Source organism: Chrysochloris asiatica, unplaced genomic scaffold (genome assembly GCF_000296735.1).
Source record: "Chrysochloris asiatica unplaced genomic scaffold, ChrAsi1.0 scaffold00054, whole genome shotgun sequence".
Classification (NCBI taxonomy): Eukaryota; Metazoa; Chordata; class Mammalia; order Afrosoricida; family Chrysochloridae; genus Chrysochloris; species Chrysochloris asiatica.
Genome location: NW_006408572.1, coordinates 977,450 through 992,571, shown reverse-complemented (window position 1 = coordinate 992,571; position 15,122 = coordinate 977,450). Strand labels below are relative to the sequence as shown.

The 15,122-nt window shown below is 46.1% G+C and overlaps 1 protein-coding gene and 1 pseudogene across 1 annotated transcript; both read left to right on the top strand.

Moving 5' to 3' along the window:
• On the top strand, nt 1-528 carry LOC102836184 (annotated as a pseudogene).
• Nucleotides 529-8,130: 7,602 nt separating this feature from the next.
• Nucleotides 8,131-13,128, top strand: TIMM22 (translocase of inner mitochondrial membrane 22 homolog (yeast)). The gene is made up of 4 exons (XM_006863211.1): nt 8,131-8,368; nt 10,765-10,961; nt 11,519-11,591; nt 13,052-13,128. Exons 1-4 carry the CDS (start codon nt 8,131-8,133, stop codon nt 13,126-13,128), a joined length of 585 nt encoding a protein of 194 aa, XP_006863273.1.
• The last annotated feature ends 1,994 nt before the right edge of the window (nt 13,129-15,122 follow it).

The window sequence follows — 15,122 nt, the reverse complement described above, 5'->3', positions numbered from 1 at the left end:
ATGAGCTCTCAGATTCGTCAGTATTATTCCGCTGAAGCGGAGGCCGGAGTCAACCGTCTGGTTAATCTGCATTTGTGGGCCTCTTACACCTACCTCTCTTTGGGCTTCTATTTAGATTGTGATGATGTGGCTTTGGAAGGTGTGGGACACTTTTTCAGTGAGTTGGTGAAGGAGAAGCGTGATGGTGCTGAGCGTCTCTTGAAACTGCAAAACCATCATGGTGGGCACGCACTCTTCCAGGACGTGCAGAAGCCCTCCCAAGATGAGTGGGTAAGAACCGAGGACTCCATGGAAGCCGCCCTGGCCATGGAGAAGAACCTGAACCAGTCTCTTCTGGATCTGCACACTGTGGGTGCTACCCACACAGAGCCCCACCTCTGTGACTTTCAGGAAATTCATTTCCTCGAAGAGGAGGTGAAAATTATCAAGAAGATGGGCGACCACTTGACCAACCTCCGTCGGATGGCTAGTCCCCAGGCAGGGCTGGGCGAATACCTCTTTGAGAGGCTCACTCTCTAGCACGACTAAGAAGAGCCTACGGAGCCCCACAACCTGTGAAGGGCCTTCAGCATTCCCCTGCTCTCCTGCAAACCTTCTGCCTGAACCTTGCTCTCCAGACAGGCAGCATAGTCAACGCCCTGGAGCCCCTCTTCGCCCAAGCGGTGGACCAAATGAAAACGATAAAACTTCCTTTTACAGCAAAAAACAAACAAACAAACAAACTTCTAGATTCATGAAGAATGTCAAAAGCATATGTCTTCCTGGGCGCCAGTTGTGAAAGCAACACATTGAGTTTAGATTTTAGCCTGGCACAAAGAAGAATTTTGAGCTGGGGATATAATTCAATTTATGGGTTGAAAGATTATTCTGTGAATGGTTTGGAGAGGAGTAAGGTAAGAGGCCTGTAGACAGACTGTTGTTGTTAAGTGCCATCGAGTCGGTTCTGATTCATAGCAACCCTGTATAGGATTTCTGAGGAGCAGCTGGCGGATTTGAACTGCTGACCTTGCTGTTAGCAGTCCAGTACTTATCCTACAGCGGCACAAGAACCCAAACTATGGCATGATGTTGTTGTTGTTATGTGATGTGGAGTCGGTTCCAACTCATAGCAGCCCTGTACAGGGTTTCCGAGGCTGTAAATCTTTACGGGAGCAGAAAGCCTTATCTTTCTCCCGCAGAACAGCTGGAAGTTTCGAACTGCTGACCCGAGGTTAGCAGCCCGATTCGCTATAGTGAGTATGAAAAGGAGGAGATAGATTTTAAAGATATTTAGAAGGTAAGGAGATGGGAGAAGGTACAGGAAGCAGAGTCTATGAAGACAAATCAAGCTCATGCATCTACTATTCATCCAGAAGGAAGATAGTGATGGTGGTGGTTATATGCTGTGGAGTTGGTTCCGACTCATAGCGACCCTGTACAGGGTTTCCAAGGCTGTAAATCTTTACAGGAACAGAAAACCTCATCTTTCTCCTGCGGAGCAGCTGGTAGTTTCGAACTACTGACCTTGCGTTCGCAGCCTGATTTGTAACCACTACTCTACCAGAGCTCCTTAGGCAGAAGATTGTGATATGTAAATTCTAACTGAAGTCTACCAGAACCTCTTAGCTCCAGAACAACACACACCTGTCGGTGTGCACTAAACACCACACCTTCACAGGTGAGTCCCCTAGCCTGGCCCGAAAACCTGCTTTCTTGTCCTTACTTGAGTGCCTGATTTGGGGGGTCTGATGTTTGCTCTCTCACTGCTCCCTGTATAGGTTGACTGGTGCTATTCCTTGCTTTCTAAGGCTTCCTCAAATGGGGTTTGAGGCTTCAGTGTTCGAGCCCAGGGTGTTTCCTACCAACCTCATGTTGGGGCAGGAGGGATGGGAATTTCCCCCTAAAATCCAGATTGTCCTCACACCTTGAGTCCTGCTCCTACTCTCAATCCCACTAACTCTTTTCATCCATATGAGGCAGCAAGACCCGAGGCGCTCCATGCCGGGCTTTCATTCTGGCATCTGACAAGAGGACAATCTGTGCTCCCTGCAGACCAACAGTGCCTCAGAGTGACAGGAGACTCAGCTGTGGCTAGCTAAAGAACTTACAGCCGAAGATACAGAATCTGCTGCCAAAGCAAAACTGCACTCTTGCTGGGCTGTTGCCACTGCTAGAAACCCTCCTTCTCAGCCCCAAGGAACTCCAGGCCTTCCTCACTCAGCTCTGACAGCAATCAGGTCACCCAGGTGCTGATGGTAAAGGGGAAGAGGGGACCCCGGAGGCTTGTTCCCATTGAGGGGAAAGCAGCAAAATGAGCTCCTCTTGGTCCAGACCTTCTACTCTGCAAACAAACACTCCAGAGCCTCCCAAGGAATTGAGCTCCAATTCTGGTCCCCACTTGGCAGGAGATGACCATCCATACTGTTGCCATGCCATTGTAGGACCTAACTGAGCTCCCAGCATTGGAGTTAAACCAATGACCAGGTAGGAATTGGTGACCTCTCTTTCCGTGATGAATTAACCCACTGCTGAACTCTAGCCCTTGGAGCAAGGAGATCTTGTTCTAAAGATAGAGATGAAACCAGCAGTGTGCTACCTTCCTCTTCCTCTCTGATCCACTGCCACCCTACCAAGGGACCTCGGCCCCATGCTGTACTCCAGACATCAGGTAGGTACCAGGTGTTCTCAGTGGAACTTTGAATGATGAGAGCCTACTACTGTAGACCATGATGTAGATCAGTGGTTCTTAAAGTCTGGGCCCTGACCAGCACCATCTACATCACCTAGGAATTGATTTATTGGAAATACACATTCTCATGTTCCACCTGGGATCGTGACCAGTTGACCAGCTGCTGTTGAGTCGATTCCAACCCCTGGTGACCCCACCTGTGTCAGAGTAGACCTGTACTCCATATGGTTTCTAAGGGCTGATTTCTCCAAAGTAGATCATGAAAGCTTTTTTCTGAGGTACCTCTGAGTGAACTTAAATCTCCAACCTTTCAGTTACCAGTCAGGGTTGTTAACCAGAGTTCCTTGGACCCTTAACCAAATTCCTGGGAATTTAATACAAATTTAAAACAAATCAGTTCTTGTGAGTCGATAGGACCTGGGCCCAGTGTCCCACTGCTGGTAGCACACTTTTCCTGAGACCCTCGGCTGGGACTAAGGTGATGTGAGTGAGACATTTCTTTTAGGTACAACATTGAAAGGGGCATTGAAAAACTCAGTCATCAAAACAAATACTGTTTTCCATGTAAACTATTGCATCATTCACAATAAAACATTAAAAAAAACAAAAACCCACAAATGCAGTTTTACTAAAATTGTTCAAAATTTTAAATTATTGTGAGAAAATTCATGATGAAAAATTATTATAAAGGATCAGTTGGAACTGTAAGTCTGTTAACTTGCAACTCTAGGTGCTCTGTCCTTCATCAGGCAAACACACCTGCCCGCTGCAGAAAAGAGAATTCAGAAGGAGCTTTCTGAGGACCCTGGGCAATGCTGGGTGCTAACCTTACCAACATTTGGTGGTTCCATTTCTGTGAGCTGCCCAGCATACTTCCAATGAAAAAACGAAAACCACGCTGTTGAATTGTGACTCAGACATATTAATTAGGACAGAGTGGAACGGCCCCCTATGAGTTCCACTGCTTGGAAAGTTCCATCTTTCTCCCACAGAACGGCTGGTAGGCTCAAACCACAGTCCGTTCAGTTAGCAGTCAAGCACTTATCTACTGCACAGCCAGGGTTCCTTTTATACTTTCTATAAAACCCCCTTTTTGTGTGGGTTGGCCAGGGTTGGTTTCTGTTGCTTGCAATCAAAATAATATTTACTCTGTGGTTAAAGGAATCTTGGCCAGAGATCAAAGGAGGTTCCTCTCTATTTGCAAGGCCTTACATTAACCAGTTGATCCTTTTTATGTATTATCTCAAAGATTTTGTACCTCATGAGATAAGAGATCAGTGAAGAGGGCTTTTCAAAACCTCTTAATTTTCTGCCCTCAGTAATAAAGTAGTAATATTTATTAATAATCAAATTAGCTTCACTGCTTTTTCAGCCCTCTTCTGAAAGCTTTGTTTTATTTCTTTGACTTCAAACAGTGGAGCGTTATCCCTGCCGCTCTTATGGCGGATGGACAGAAAGAGGTTCATTATTGGATAGTTGATCACCGCTTCCAAGAAGTTGGGTAACTTCACTTGCTTTTTAAAAACCAAAATGGTTCCATTGCAACTTTATTTGTGATATTAAAGAGTAGTGTTATTATGTAATAGTGTAAGAAGTCCTGGTGTGGCACTGTGGGATGCAACACTGGACTGCATAGTTGGTTTGAACCACAAGGTTGGCGGTTCAAGCTCACCAGCCACTCCTTGGAAACCTTATACAGGGTGGCTAAGAGTCAGAACCGACTTGATGGCACGTAACAATAACAACATACATATTAAATACACCTACTCCTCACTTATCGACTATCTCATTATCTGACATTTTACAGTTCTACCAGCAATAAAGGAGTCCTAGTGTGGCGCTGTGGGCTAATGCGTCAGACTGCAAAGTCATTTCAACTGAAAGTGAAGTGGTTCAAGCTCACCAGCGGCTCCTTGGAAACCCTATACAGGGTCGCTATGGGTTGGAGTCGACTCGACGGCACTTAATAACAACAACAACAACCAGCAATAACGGAGGGTCCCAGTCTCTCCACTCCCTTGTCAGCATTTGTTATTTTTGTTTTTATTTTCCTTTTCTTTTCTAACTTTATTAATAATGCAGGGTGAGATGAATAATAGCTCAGTGTTGTTTTGATTTACATTTCTCTAACAGCTAATGATCATGAACATTTCTTCATGTTTTAGGCTGGAGGTCTTCTTTGGTAAAGTGTCAGTTCATGTCCTCTGCCCATTTTTAATTGGGTTGTTTTCATCTTCAATTTTTGCATAACAACCTGGTTTTTAGGATCTAACCATGCTGATAAGTAAAGAATGGGCATAATGTCAAGTAACAAGTATGCCTATGATATATAGAAAAAGATATAAATTTTATAAAATACTTCATGCTTTTGTTTCTTTGCTTTGTTGTAACTTTTAGAAAGAAAAGGTCAAAGCTATGCGGGATATAGTTCTTGGAACACTGGTGATGATTTACCAAGTCCATCCCTTTATAGATGAAGAAAGAACTGACCGTCACGTGGCAAATAACCAAGAGCCTTGCTAGTACGGATCTGTCTGGATCTGTATGGACTGCTGGCATACCACTGTGCTTCTCAAATTCCAAGGTGCCTTGTACCCCAGAGTTTACAAGGATCTCAGCAAATACACTTTGCTCCAAATACTTCAAGTTTTCCAGTCAAACTTTCTGGGAAGAACTCTAGAGGGCCAAGGGGAGTGGAAATGAGTCTAACCTGGGACTCTCACCTGGAACCTGGAAAATCTGACTGCTCTATGGGTGTCTGACCCATAATTTCTTCCTCACCAACTATTTCAGTCAAGCAGGTCTACAGGGCTCCTGTTGGCCTGTGGTAAAATGAGCACCATGCCGTTTCCAACCATGTGTGGTAGGCAGCCCAAGCATGGTACCAACTCTTGATTCCTAAACACCCTGGATCTCCTCTCTGACCTACACGTCCCGTGTGAATGTGCTGGTAGCAGATACAGTCACCTTGACATGCATCAGCTCTTGCTCCAGTTCTGGTTTAGGCCAGACAATGGTCAACGTCCTTTAAGTATAAATTTACTTGTCACTATCTACAGAGAATCAGTTGGCTATTTGGAATATCTATGTGGTCATACTTCCTACAAGCAAGAGGACTATTGAAACTAATCAATGTTACCAAATTCACATGCAACTCACTGCACTGTCCTTCCCATCTTGGTCCTCCTCATTCCATCCCAATTCATGCTATTTCTTTCACTCCTGGGCTCCAACGACATGCCAGCAGTCAGCCAGTACCTGAGAAAGCTTCAGACTGGTCAGGGTCTCCTGGACACCTGAGTGAGATAAAATCAAGCTCTCCTCTGATTCAACACACTACCCATCTGTCCTGCTACCTGGAGTGTTTCAAGTGATGGGTCATCAATTCTGTCTTTTGATTCTTCCTACGACATTCTCTATGAATCAAACTCATTTTTGACTGTTCCCTGTTCTCTCTCACCCACTGGGATACTACTTCAATCCTTATACTCAGTCCAGAAAACCTGGGGTGGGGAACCAAACTGTACTTGAGAGGTGCTAGACTTCCAATGATGTTATGGCCAGAGAGGGCCACTAGACTGCAAAGATTCAGCCCAGATAAACAGATATGGAAAACCACTTCTTACTTTCAAAACATACCTGAGAAGATTCAAATGTTCCATAAGGCAGAACGTTTTCCACATAAGGAAGGAGATAAGGAGCTCTGGTAGCATAGTGGTTACAAGTTGGGCTGCTAACCTCAAGGCCAGCAGTTTGAAACTACCAACTGTTCCGCAGGAGAAAGATGAGGCATTCTGCTCCTGTAAAGATATACAGCCTCAGATACACTATGCAGGGTCACTATGAGTGGGAACTGACTCCACGGCATATAACCACCATGAAAAAGGAGACGGGGATGGGGTAGTGTTACCAGAAAAGGGTCTATAACTATTCTTTCCCCATCTATGATCTCATGAACCTTTGCCTGAGGGAATTTCTCCATGTACTGACTTGTATCTTGCCTGAATTCTGATACAGACCCTACATTTTGGGTTTGGTTCTTGCTCACCAACTGATCTCATGGACCAGCTATTTAAGCTAGACCTTGCTTCCCAAGGCCACCTTGCCTAAGACTTGCTTGGGGGCCTGTCCCAACTTCTCTTAGATTTGACTTGGGCTTTGAAGACCTTATGCATGAATATTAAACTTGAATCAGAACCTTGGGGCCCTCATTATCTGACAAAGGAGGGTGGTTGGCAGAGTGTGATGGGTTAGAAGTGCCTGTGAGAACGTCTGATTCTTGTGCTTCTGTGAAAGGTCTAAGCTGGAGAAAAAGATGAAGACCTAAGAGGTCCAACAGGAAAAAGCCAGGCAGAGGTGCCTAAATAGAAGTCTGAGAAGAAGCAACCAGGGAGAGACTGGTACAACACTATGAGAGGCTGGCTCCACGGAAACGATGACGAAACTTCCAGAAGGAAGGAGTAAATGATAATGTTGAATGCAGCTGCTAAGTCTAGTAAAATTAGATCTGAATGAAATTTGAACTAGCTTATTCAGTGGCCTGGTGGAAACAGGGTGAATCACATGCTCTCTATGCTTGGCAACACAGAGAACTCTGGGTACTAAAACCACATCTCTGCCTATGCTGACTGCTACCCTCAAGACCTCCCAAATAGAAACCTATTTATTTACAAAGGCGGAACTGACTCCAAGGCACACCACCACCACCACCACCCTGAGTATTGCAAATGTTTAACATGCCTGACTGCTTGTCCAAAGATGGGAAATTCAAGTCCACCTCCGAAGAAAGATTTGGTGATCCACTTTAAGAAAAATCAGTCATTGCAAACTATAAGGAGCACAATTCTATTCTGAAACACAAGGGAAGGGGTCGCCATGATTCCGAATCCACTCCACAGGCAACTGGTTTGATTTATTTATAAAGCACCATCAAATAACTGCTTCTCACACCCCCAAGGAATGTAGGACACAACCGCATCACCCCAATTATTAGGCTAGATGTCCCGCGCGCTTGGCAGCCTCGCGAGCGACCAATCATTCTTTACCCTCGGGTCAGGCGCTCCCATGTACGTACGACTCTAGGTAAAGCCAGAATGCGAGTGCTCACGCGAGGCTTTCGGGGAAATGTAGTTGAACGACTGGGTAAGAACTACAAATCCCGGTACTCACCGCGCTGCAACCTTGACGATGAGGATACTTTCTGGTGAATCTGCATCTTGTTTGTCTGTGCGATTGGGAAGGCTGCACAAGCCTGATTACATTTCTATGAGGCGTTTGGGAAACATGGTAGTTCTTCTACCGCGTTCACTTAAGTGAACTTTGGCTTCTATAGCTTCTTCGGATATTAGTTCGCTGTGGCGAATCTGTCGTTCGTACACAATGACTAGGAGCTCAGGGCTCTGACATACGCTTGAAGACTCCGCTGTGGGAAGGACGCGAGGGTTGCTTGGGTAGTTACTGTCATGGCGGCGACTAGTCCCAGTGCTGGGGGCTCCGCGCCTGAGACGGCGGGTTCCCCCGAAGCCCCGCTGCAGTACAGTCTTCTTTTGCAATATTTGGTGGGTGACAAGCGTCAGCCCCGGATCCTGGAGCCTGATAGCCTGGGCGGGATCCCGAGTCCCGCCAAGAGTGAGGAGCAGAAGATGATTGAGAAAGCGATGGAAAGCTGCGCCTTCAAGGCAGCGCTGGCCTGCGTCGGAGGTGAGGCGAGACACATGGGACCCTTGGGAGGCTGAGAGCTTGGATGGCAGCGGGGGCTTCTGCCAAGAAGACCACGCTCCTGGGAGGCGAGGGAGTTCTGGGCCTTGACCCTGGCTGCAGCCCACCCACCCTGTTCTGTGAACCCGGCAATGCCTCCACGCGGGGAAAGTGAGCAGAGACTCGGGTACCACCTTCTGGGTATAAAACGGTTAACTTCATTCACGCGTTGCTTCATTGATTTAAATCATTTTTTTATTTCATAAACTGTTACTGAGTAATTATCATGTGTCAGGCGGTGGGGATATGGAACTAGAGGGATAGGAACCTTGTTCTTAGGAAACGGCTACGTTAATAAGGAGAGGAAGATGTTGAGAAGGACGCAGAGTGCCACAGGTAGAAGCCCTCTGCCTTGGAATCGACTTGGGCTCCTAGTGACCCTGTAGGTCACATACAACTGCGCCCTAGAGTTTCGGTGACTGTCAGCCTTCACAGTAGCACACAGCCTCATCTCTCCCCAGCCGAAGGGTTTGAACCACCGACCTTGAGGTTAGCAGCCCCATGCTGAATCCATTTACACCAGCAGGTCATTGTTGTTGTTAAGTGCCTTCGAGTCGGTTCCGACCCATTAGCGGCCCTGTATTGGGTTTCTGAGGAGCAGCTAGTGAGCTTGAACCACCGACCTTGCAGTTCAAACGGCTTTGCAGTCTGATGCATTAACCCACAGCACCACACAGCAGGGCATAGGGAACAGCAAATGCAAAGGTCCCCAAAGCAGGCAACTGGCTTAGGTTGGGAGAAACAAAAAGGCCAGTGTGACTAACTAGAAAGTGCTGAGCGATAGGACAAGCAGGCTGCACTTGGCTTTGGAGGATTTGCCAGTGTCCTGCCCCCATCTCTCCAGTGTGCAGGGGACAGTGTTTTACCACAGTTGCAGATGAGTTTAAAATTCCACGGAGAGTGAAGGGCATTTGAGAAGTGAATGTAGGGAGTATGCCTATTTGAAGAAGAAAGATGTTTTTTGGTTGGGGAAGGACACAAGGGGAGGTAAGCATGGAACTGTGTCTTAAGGATTAGGAAAATGCAGGTAGACTAGAGAGATGTTATTGCAAGCTGGATAGGTAATGAGGGATTTTCCTTATAGGCATTAGAGTTGTTAGGTGCCATTGAGTTGATTCTGACTCATGGTTATCCCTTGTGACTGAGTAGAGCTCCAGAGGGTTTCTGAGACTGTACATCTTAATGGGAGCAGTCAGCCTCAGCTTTCTTCCTTGGAATGACTGGTGGGTTTGAACTGCCACCTTGCAGTTAGTGGCTGGATGCTTAACCCACGGTGCCACCAGGGCTCCTAGAACTGCTAGGTGGGGTTTGAATTGCCAACCTTTGCAGCCAAGTAACTCTTGTGCTACCAGGCCTCCTTATTAAGAGGAGTGACTCGTTTGTTTTTTCCTTCCCGAGAGTAACTTAGAGTAGTAATGAATATAATGAGTCCAGATGAAATGCCATAAAGGAAAGAAGAGGATTGGGAGGCCATGTAGGATGTTTGTTAGACTGAAGCTCCATAAAGGCATTGTGCCTGACCCCAATAAATCACATATACTTGTTGGAATGAGGAAGGGAGTCTTGGCAGTGCTCCTGGACATGAACAGGGATGAACGTATTTGAAAAAAAGATTTTGCCATATTGGATGACTGATTGATTATAGAGGGTAGCAAGGAAGCAGTCAGTGCCCATGAGGCTTGGATCCAGGGTGACTGTAAGGAAGTTGCCAAGAGGAGGTGCCCAGGTTTTCATCCAAAATACATACTGACCTTGAGATGATGACAGGGCATCTATATGGAAGTGCCTCGTGGGTTCAGAAGGACCAGATGTGGACATGTGTGTAGGCTTTGCCATTCGATAGCATTTGACCTTAAGAAAGTGACTTAACCTCTGTAAGCCTTGGTTTCTTCATCCATGTGTAGTCTAGAAAGCAGAGGAGAATAGTACTGACCTTACAGAATTCTTGGAAAGAGTAAATGAGGCAATGGCTACAAAGGACCAGCGTGCCTGGCACATGGTGTTTGCTAAATGACTATTATGAATGTCACCATTGTCAAGGGAGTTATTTACAAAAGGTGACAGCTGAATGTGACAGCAGAGAGAGAGACCAGAGGGTTGAGACTGAGTCATAAGGAATGAGGTTATGAAATGAGAAAGAAATTCAAGAGGAGACAGTGAAGCAGTTGTTACCAAAACAGACCCCCGGTCGTGTAATTTAGGAATCAGGGGAGATTAGAGTTTGAATGGCTGGAGGACGGGTTCAGATTTTACTAATGGCTACCCAACAGACCGTGTACAGGTAACACACTAATCCAGGAAACAAGTCAGCGAAATCCTCATCTCTGTTTTTTTCTTAGGATTCGTCTTGGGAGGTGCATTTGGGGTGTTCACTGCTGGCATTGACACCAATGTGGGCTTTGACCCTAAGGATCCCTACCGAACGCCAACTGCCAGAGAAGTTCTTAAAGACATGGGACAGAGAGGAATGTCCTACGCCAAAAACTTTGCCATTGTGGGCGCCATGTTTTCTTGCACTGAGTGTTTGGTAGAATCTGTAAGTGTCTCTGATATCTGTGAAAGTCCTGCTTGCTGTCATCTTGCTACCTTTAAAGGGAAACACCCTTTAATGTCATTATTGACAAGCAGATCAGAAATGGCAGATACTTGCTAGATTGAGTTTCCATTAAATAATCCTTGTTCTATCAATTAAGTCAGTTCTGACTCATAGTAATCCTGTAAAGGTTTTCCAAGGAGCTGCTGGTGAGTTTGAACTGCCAACTTTGTGGTTAGCAGTCCACTGCTTATCCTACAGCACCACACCAGGACTCCCAAATAAATCCCTAGTGTAAATTTTTTTGGTATATGAGTTTATGGTAGAGGCTCTGCCTCAGAAGATATTTTGTTTTTTTAGATACTGCACTGGGTTCAGTGCTCTGGTGCCCCCTGCAGGCAATGTCTCTAAACACATTCAACTTTCAGGAGCTAACACTTTTGAAAGCGTTTCCTTAGGGGAGGGATTGAATTAGCAAACCAGAAATCCTGTGTGTGTTTCCCTTAATCATCTTGTCTGGCTTGTTTCTTTGGCTCTAAACTGCATTTCTCAACCCACAGTACCGAGGGAAATCGGACTGGAGGAACAGTGTCATTAGTGGCTGCATCACTGGAGGAGCCATTGGTTTCAGAGGTTAGTACCCAGCTCTTGCGTGGTTTTTCTTTGTGGCCTTGGACAACGTGCTGAAGTTGACATTTCTAAACAAATGAGTGTTCCGGGCACGGCCCAAGGCAAATGGGGACACTTGATAGATAGCCTTTGCTTCCTGCCAAGAAATCATGTGTTCTTCTGTGTTCGCTCAGTTTTGGATATTTGCTAGCATCTCGATCCAGGTTTCTTATTCTCAGCACTATTAATATTTGGTTACTTCTTTGTATGGGGGCTGGGGAGGCTGTCCTGTGCATTGTAGGATGTTTAGTCTCGACCCACCAGATGCCAGTAGTACCATTTCAGTTGTAATAACTGAAAACTTCTAGATGTTATCAAATAGCTTCTGATGGGCAAAATCATCCTAGTATAGAACCACTGATCTAGAGTTATCTTAAAGGAAAAAGAAAAGGCCTGTCCCCATCTTGAAAATCACAGGAGAAGGCATACGTAAGGACTTCCTCACAGTAAGTCATCCCTGGAGTGGCCACTAGCTGGGACATCACAGAGGCATAGCTAGGTCCCATTCTGACCTGTCTGTCCCATTTGTCCACATGCCAGGGTCGGCTGAGCTTTCAGCTCCATGCATTTCAAGGACTTAAGACATTTTTCTCAATAAAACCGGCAGTTTTAGTTTTGTGTATATGTCATCAGAGTGATGTCCTTCTGCAGTTGGAGATTCTTAGTCTTACTCATTGAGAACCAAATATAAATAGTCTGGAAATGTTAGATTCTCAGCTATAAATAACAACAGCAGCCGCAAAACCAAACCAATTTCCAGCTACTTCTTCCAGTTCGCACATTTATGACAGTTTTGTTGTGTTGGGCTCAAGTGACTTTACCCAGCAGCAGCACCCAGTGCTGGGCCACCCGTCATCTGCTGCGCCCTGACTTACTCAGAGCAAAAAACCTCTTCATTTCTCGTCTTCTGAGAGCCAGAATTTGTCGTCATTAAGACTGCCTTGGGCCCTCCAACAACCATTTGTGATTTATAGAGTAAACTTCTCCTTTGGTCTTTCCATCATTCAGCTTTGTCAGGACCTCTGAGAAGCTCAACTCCTTCCAGGGTGGCTTTGATCACCTTCCCAGGAATTTATTCTATAAACAGATCAGGGTAAAAAGCCATATGCTTTCACTTGATTCCAATGACTGGTTCTCTTAACCCGTTTTCTGCCTGAAAGGAGCTATTTCCATGAGACTGGAAATCTTCTTTGAGGTGAGAAAAGTTAAAGGAATGTCCACATTGGATTAGGTGGAATACACAGCCTCACTGATGTCTTACAGGTCTGTGAAAGGTAGAATCATGACTTACAATGCTTCAGCTGGCTTTCTCACATCGGGTGGGGGCAGGGGGCGGGGGGAGCAGAGATGTGTGCCAACTTTTTGCAAAGCAGTCTGACCCAGCATCTGTCACTGTGGTAATAAATCATTTGTTTGTTTTATAGCTGGCTTAAAGGCTGGAGTCATTGGTTGTGGTGGTTTCGCAGCTTTCTCTGCTGCAATCGATTATTACCTCCGGTGAAAGTAAGTCCCGTGGAGGCTGACGGCACCAGCTCAGTCTCAGAGGAGGACAGAGTCTGCTGCACTGAGGGCACTGGCTGAAAAGACTGAAGACATTGGCTGTTGACTGTCCTGAGGGAGCTGCCTGACTGCAGTCTGCCCTCTGCTCCCTGAGCACCCACACTGCTGTTCCTGACTCCAGCCAGGCTTGGTGGGGGCACCCTACTCAGGTTCTTCCCTGAGAGAAGGTAGGAGATAACCTGCTGATAGTCAGGAAGGAAGGAAGCGCCACAAAGTCTCAGTGCTGAGCACAGCTGGTCCTGTGGTTGTTTGGTACAGTGGGGTTATGCGTGTTCTCTCCACACCCAGGGAGCTGTCCCAGCTTGCATATTGAGGCGGCAGGGAGTCAATCCATGCTGTCCAACCAATTGTGTCATTTTGTTTAGCATTCTGCCATCTTTGCTTAAAAAAATATATATTTATATTATGGTTGAAAAGGTTGATATATTTTTATTTACAAATTCCAGTTCCCTGAAAAAGTGTCATTTGGCCCAAAGAATGATCATTAAGAGAATGAGTGATAAAGCATTTGAGAAGTGTGGTGATGTTAGATTCTAAGACTGTACATTGTCCAGGCCTCCCTGCCACAGCCCAGCCTGCACTGACATCTTGTGGGTAAGTCCCACGAGCATCTTCCAACAGTCCCTCTTATGGGCTGGCTACTAGGCCTGCCTGCAGTGTGGATCACATGTGGGTTTCAGGACCTGACTAATAACCAAACCACAGGAGCTATTGGCTAAGACCGCCAGTTTTGCTTTCCAGTATCGGTGTTTTGCTTGTTTAAATATTAGTGCTTTTGACTTGACCTAGTGACTGTGGTCAGCCTAATTGTGTGCCATAAGTAGAAAATACGCTTTTACAACTGGAATCCGCCACTGGTCCTTCCTGACTTTGTTGCTTTAGTGGCAAACTATAGCTGATGGCCTCAGACTTTTGCTCTTGGCAGGGCAGGCAGGCAAGTTTGGTGGGGGCCATGTAAATCTGGCCACCCCTAGCCAGTTGGTAATTTCACCTTTTTTTCCCACTGTACGGTAACTCTTCTCTCTTATCAGCCATCTTCTAGTCTGTTGTTGTTGTTGTTAAGTGCCATCGAGTCGGTTCCGACCCATAGCGACCTTGTAACAGGGTTTCCGAGGGTGTAAATCTTTACGGGAGTAGAAAGCCTTATCTTTCTCCTGCGGAGCAGCTGGTAGTTTCGAACCGCTGACCTTATGGTTCACAGCCCGATTCGTAACCACTACGCTACCAGAGCTCCTTTAGATGACTGCTATCATTGTTTAATTGGAATTTAAAGGCAGCTTCAATGTGCAGGCATCTGAGTGTGTATTTGTATGTGAGTGATGATGTCATACACCTTCCTTAGGCCGTCTCCATGTTTACTTGGGAATGTGAGCGAGCACCCAGGGCTCAGGTCCTTCCATGGTGAAGTCTATGTAATGTCCATCCCAGTCTTGGCACCGCCCCAGAGTGTGACAGCACATTTAGAAGTATTCCCTAGTCTGCGTCCTTACTACTGTCAGCACTTTGAAAGTAGGGACAGTCATACTTCCACCTAGCACCTGCCCAAGTGCTGGGGAACCCAGGATTCTGCCAGTCCATCTAACCATGGCACCAAAAACACTGAGCAAGGACATATGGGGACTGCTGCCCCTCACTACTGCCTTGAAAAAGATGAGCCTTAGGGCTGTCGGTAGCCATCAGTCCAATAAACCAAGCATTGTCCACTCTGTCTATCAGTCAAGAGAGGAGATGAATAGTTTCCTGTTTTTGATGGCTAGGGAGCCAGCATGAGCTCATAAACCAAACACCAATTCTCACAAGACATCTGTTCCTGATCTCCAGAATAAACAGTGTTTCCCATGGTTTCCGCTGGTGAGTGCCTGTATTTAATTCCGCCTAAAGGGAGGCTGGAATCCTGGTGTGGCACTGGAGGATAAACACTGGACTGCACGGTCG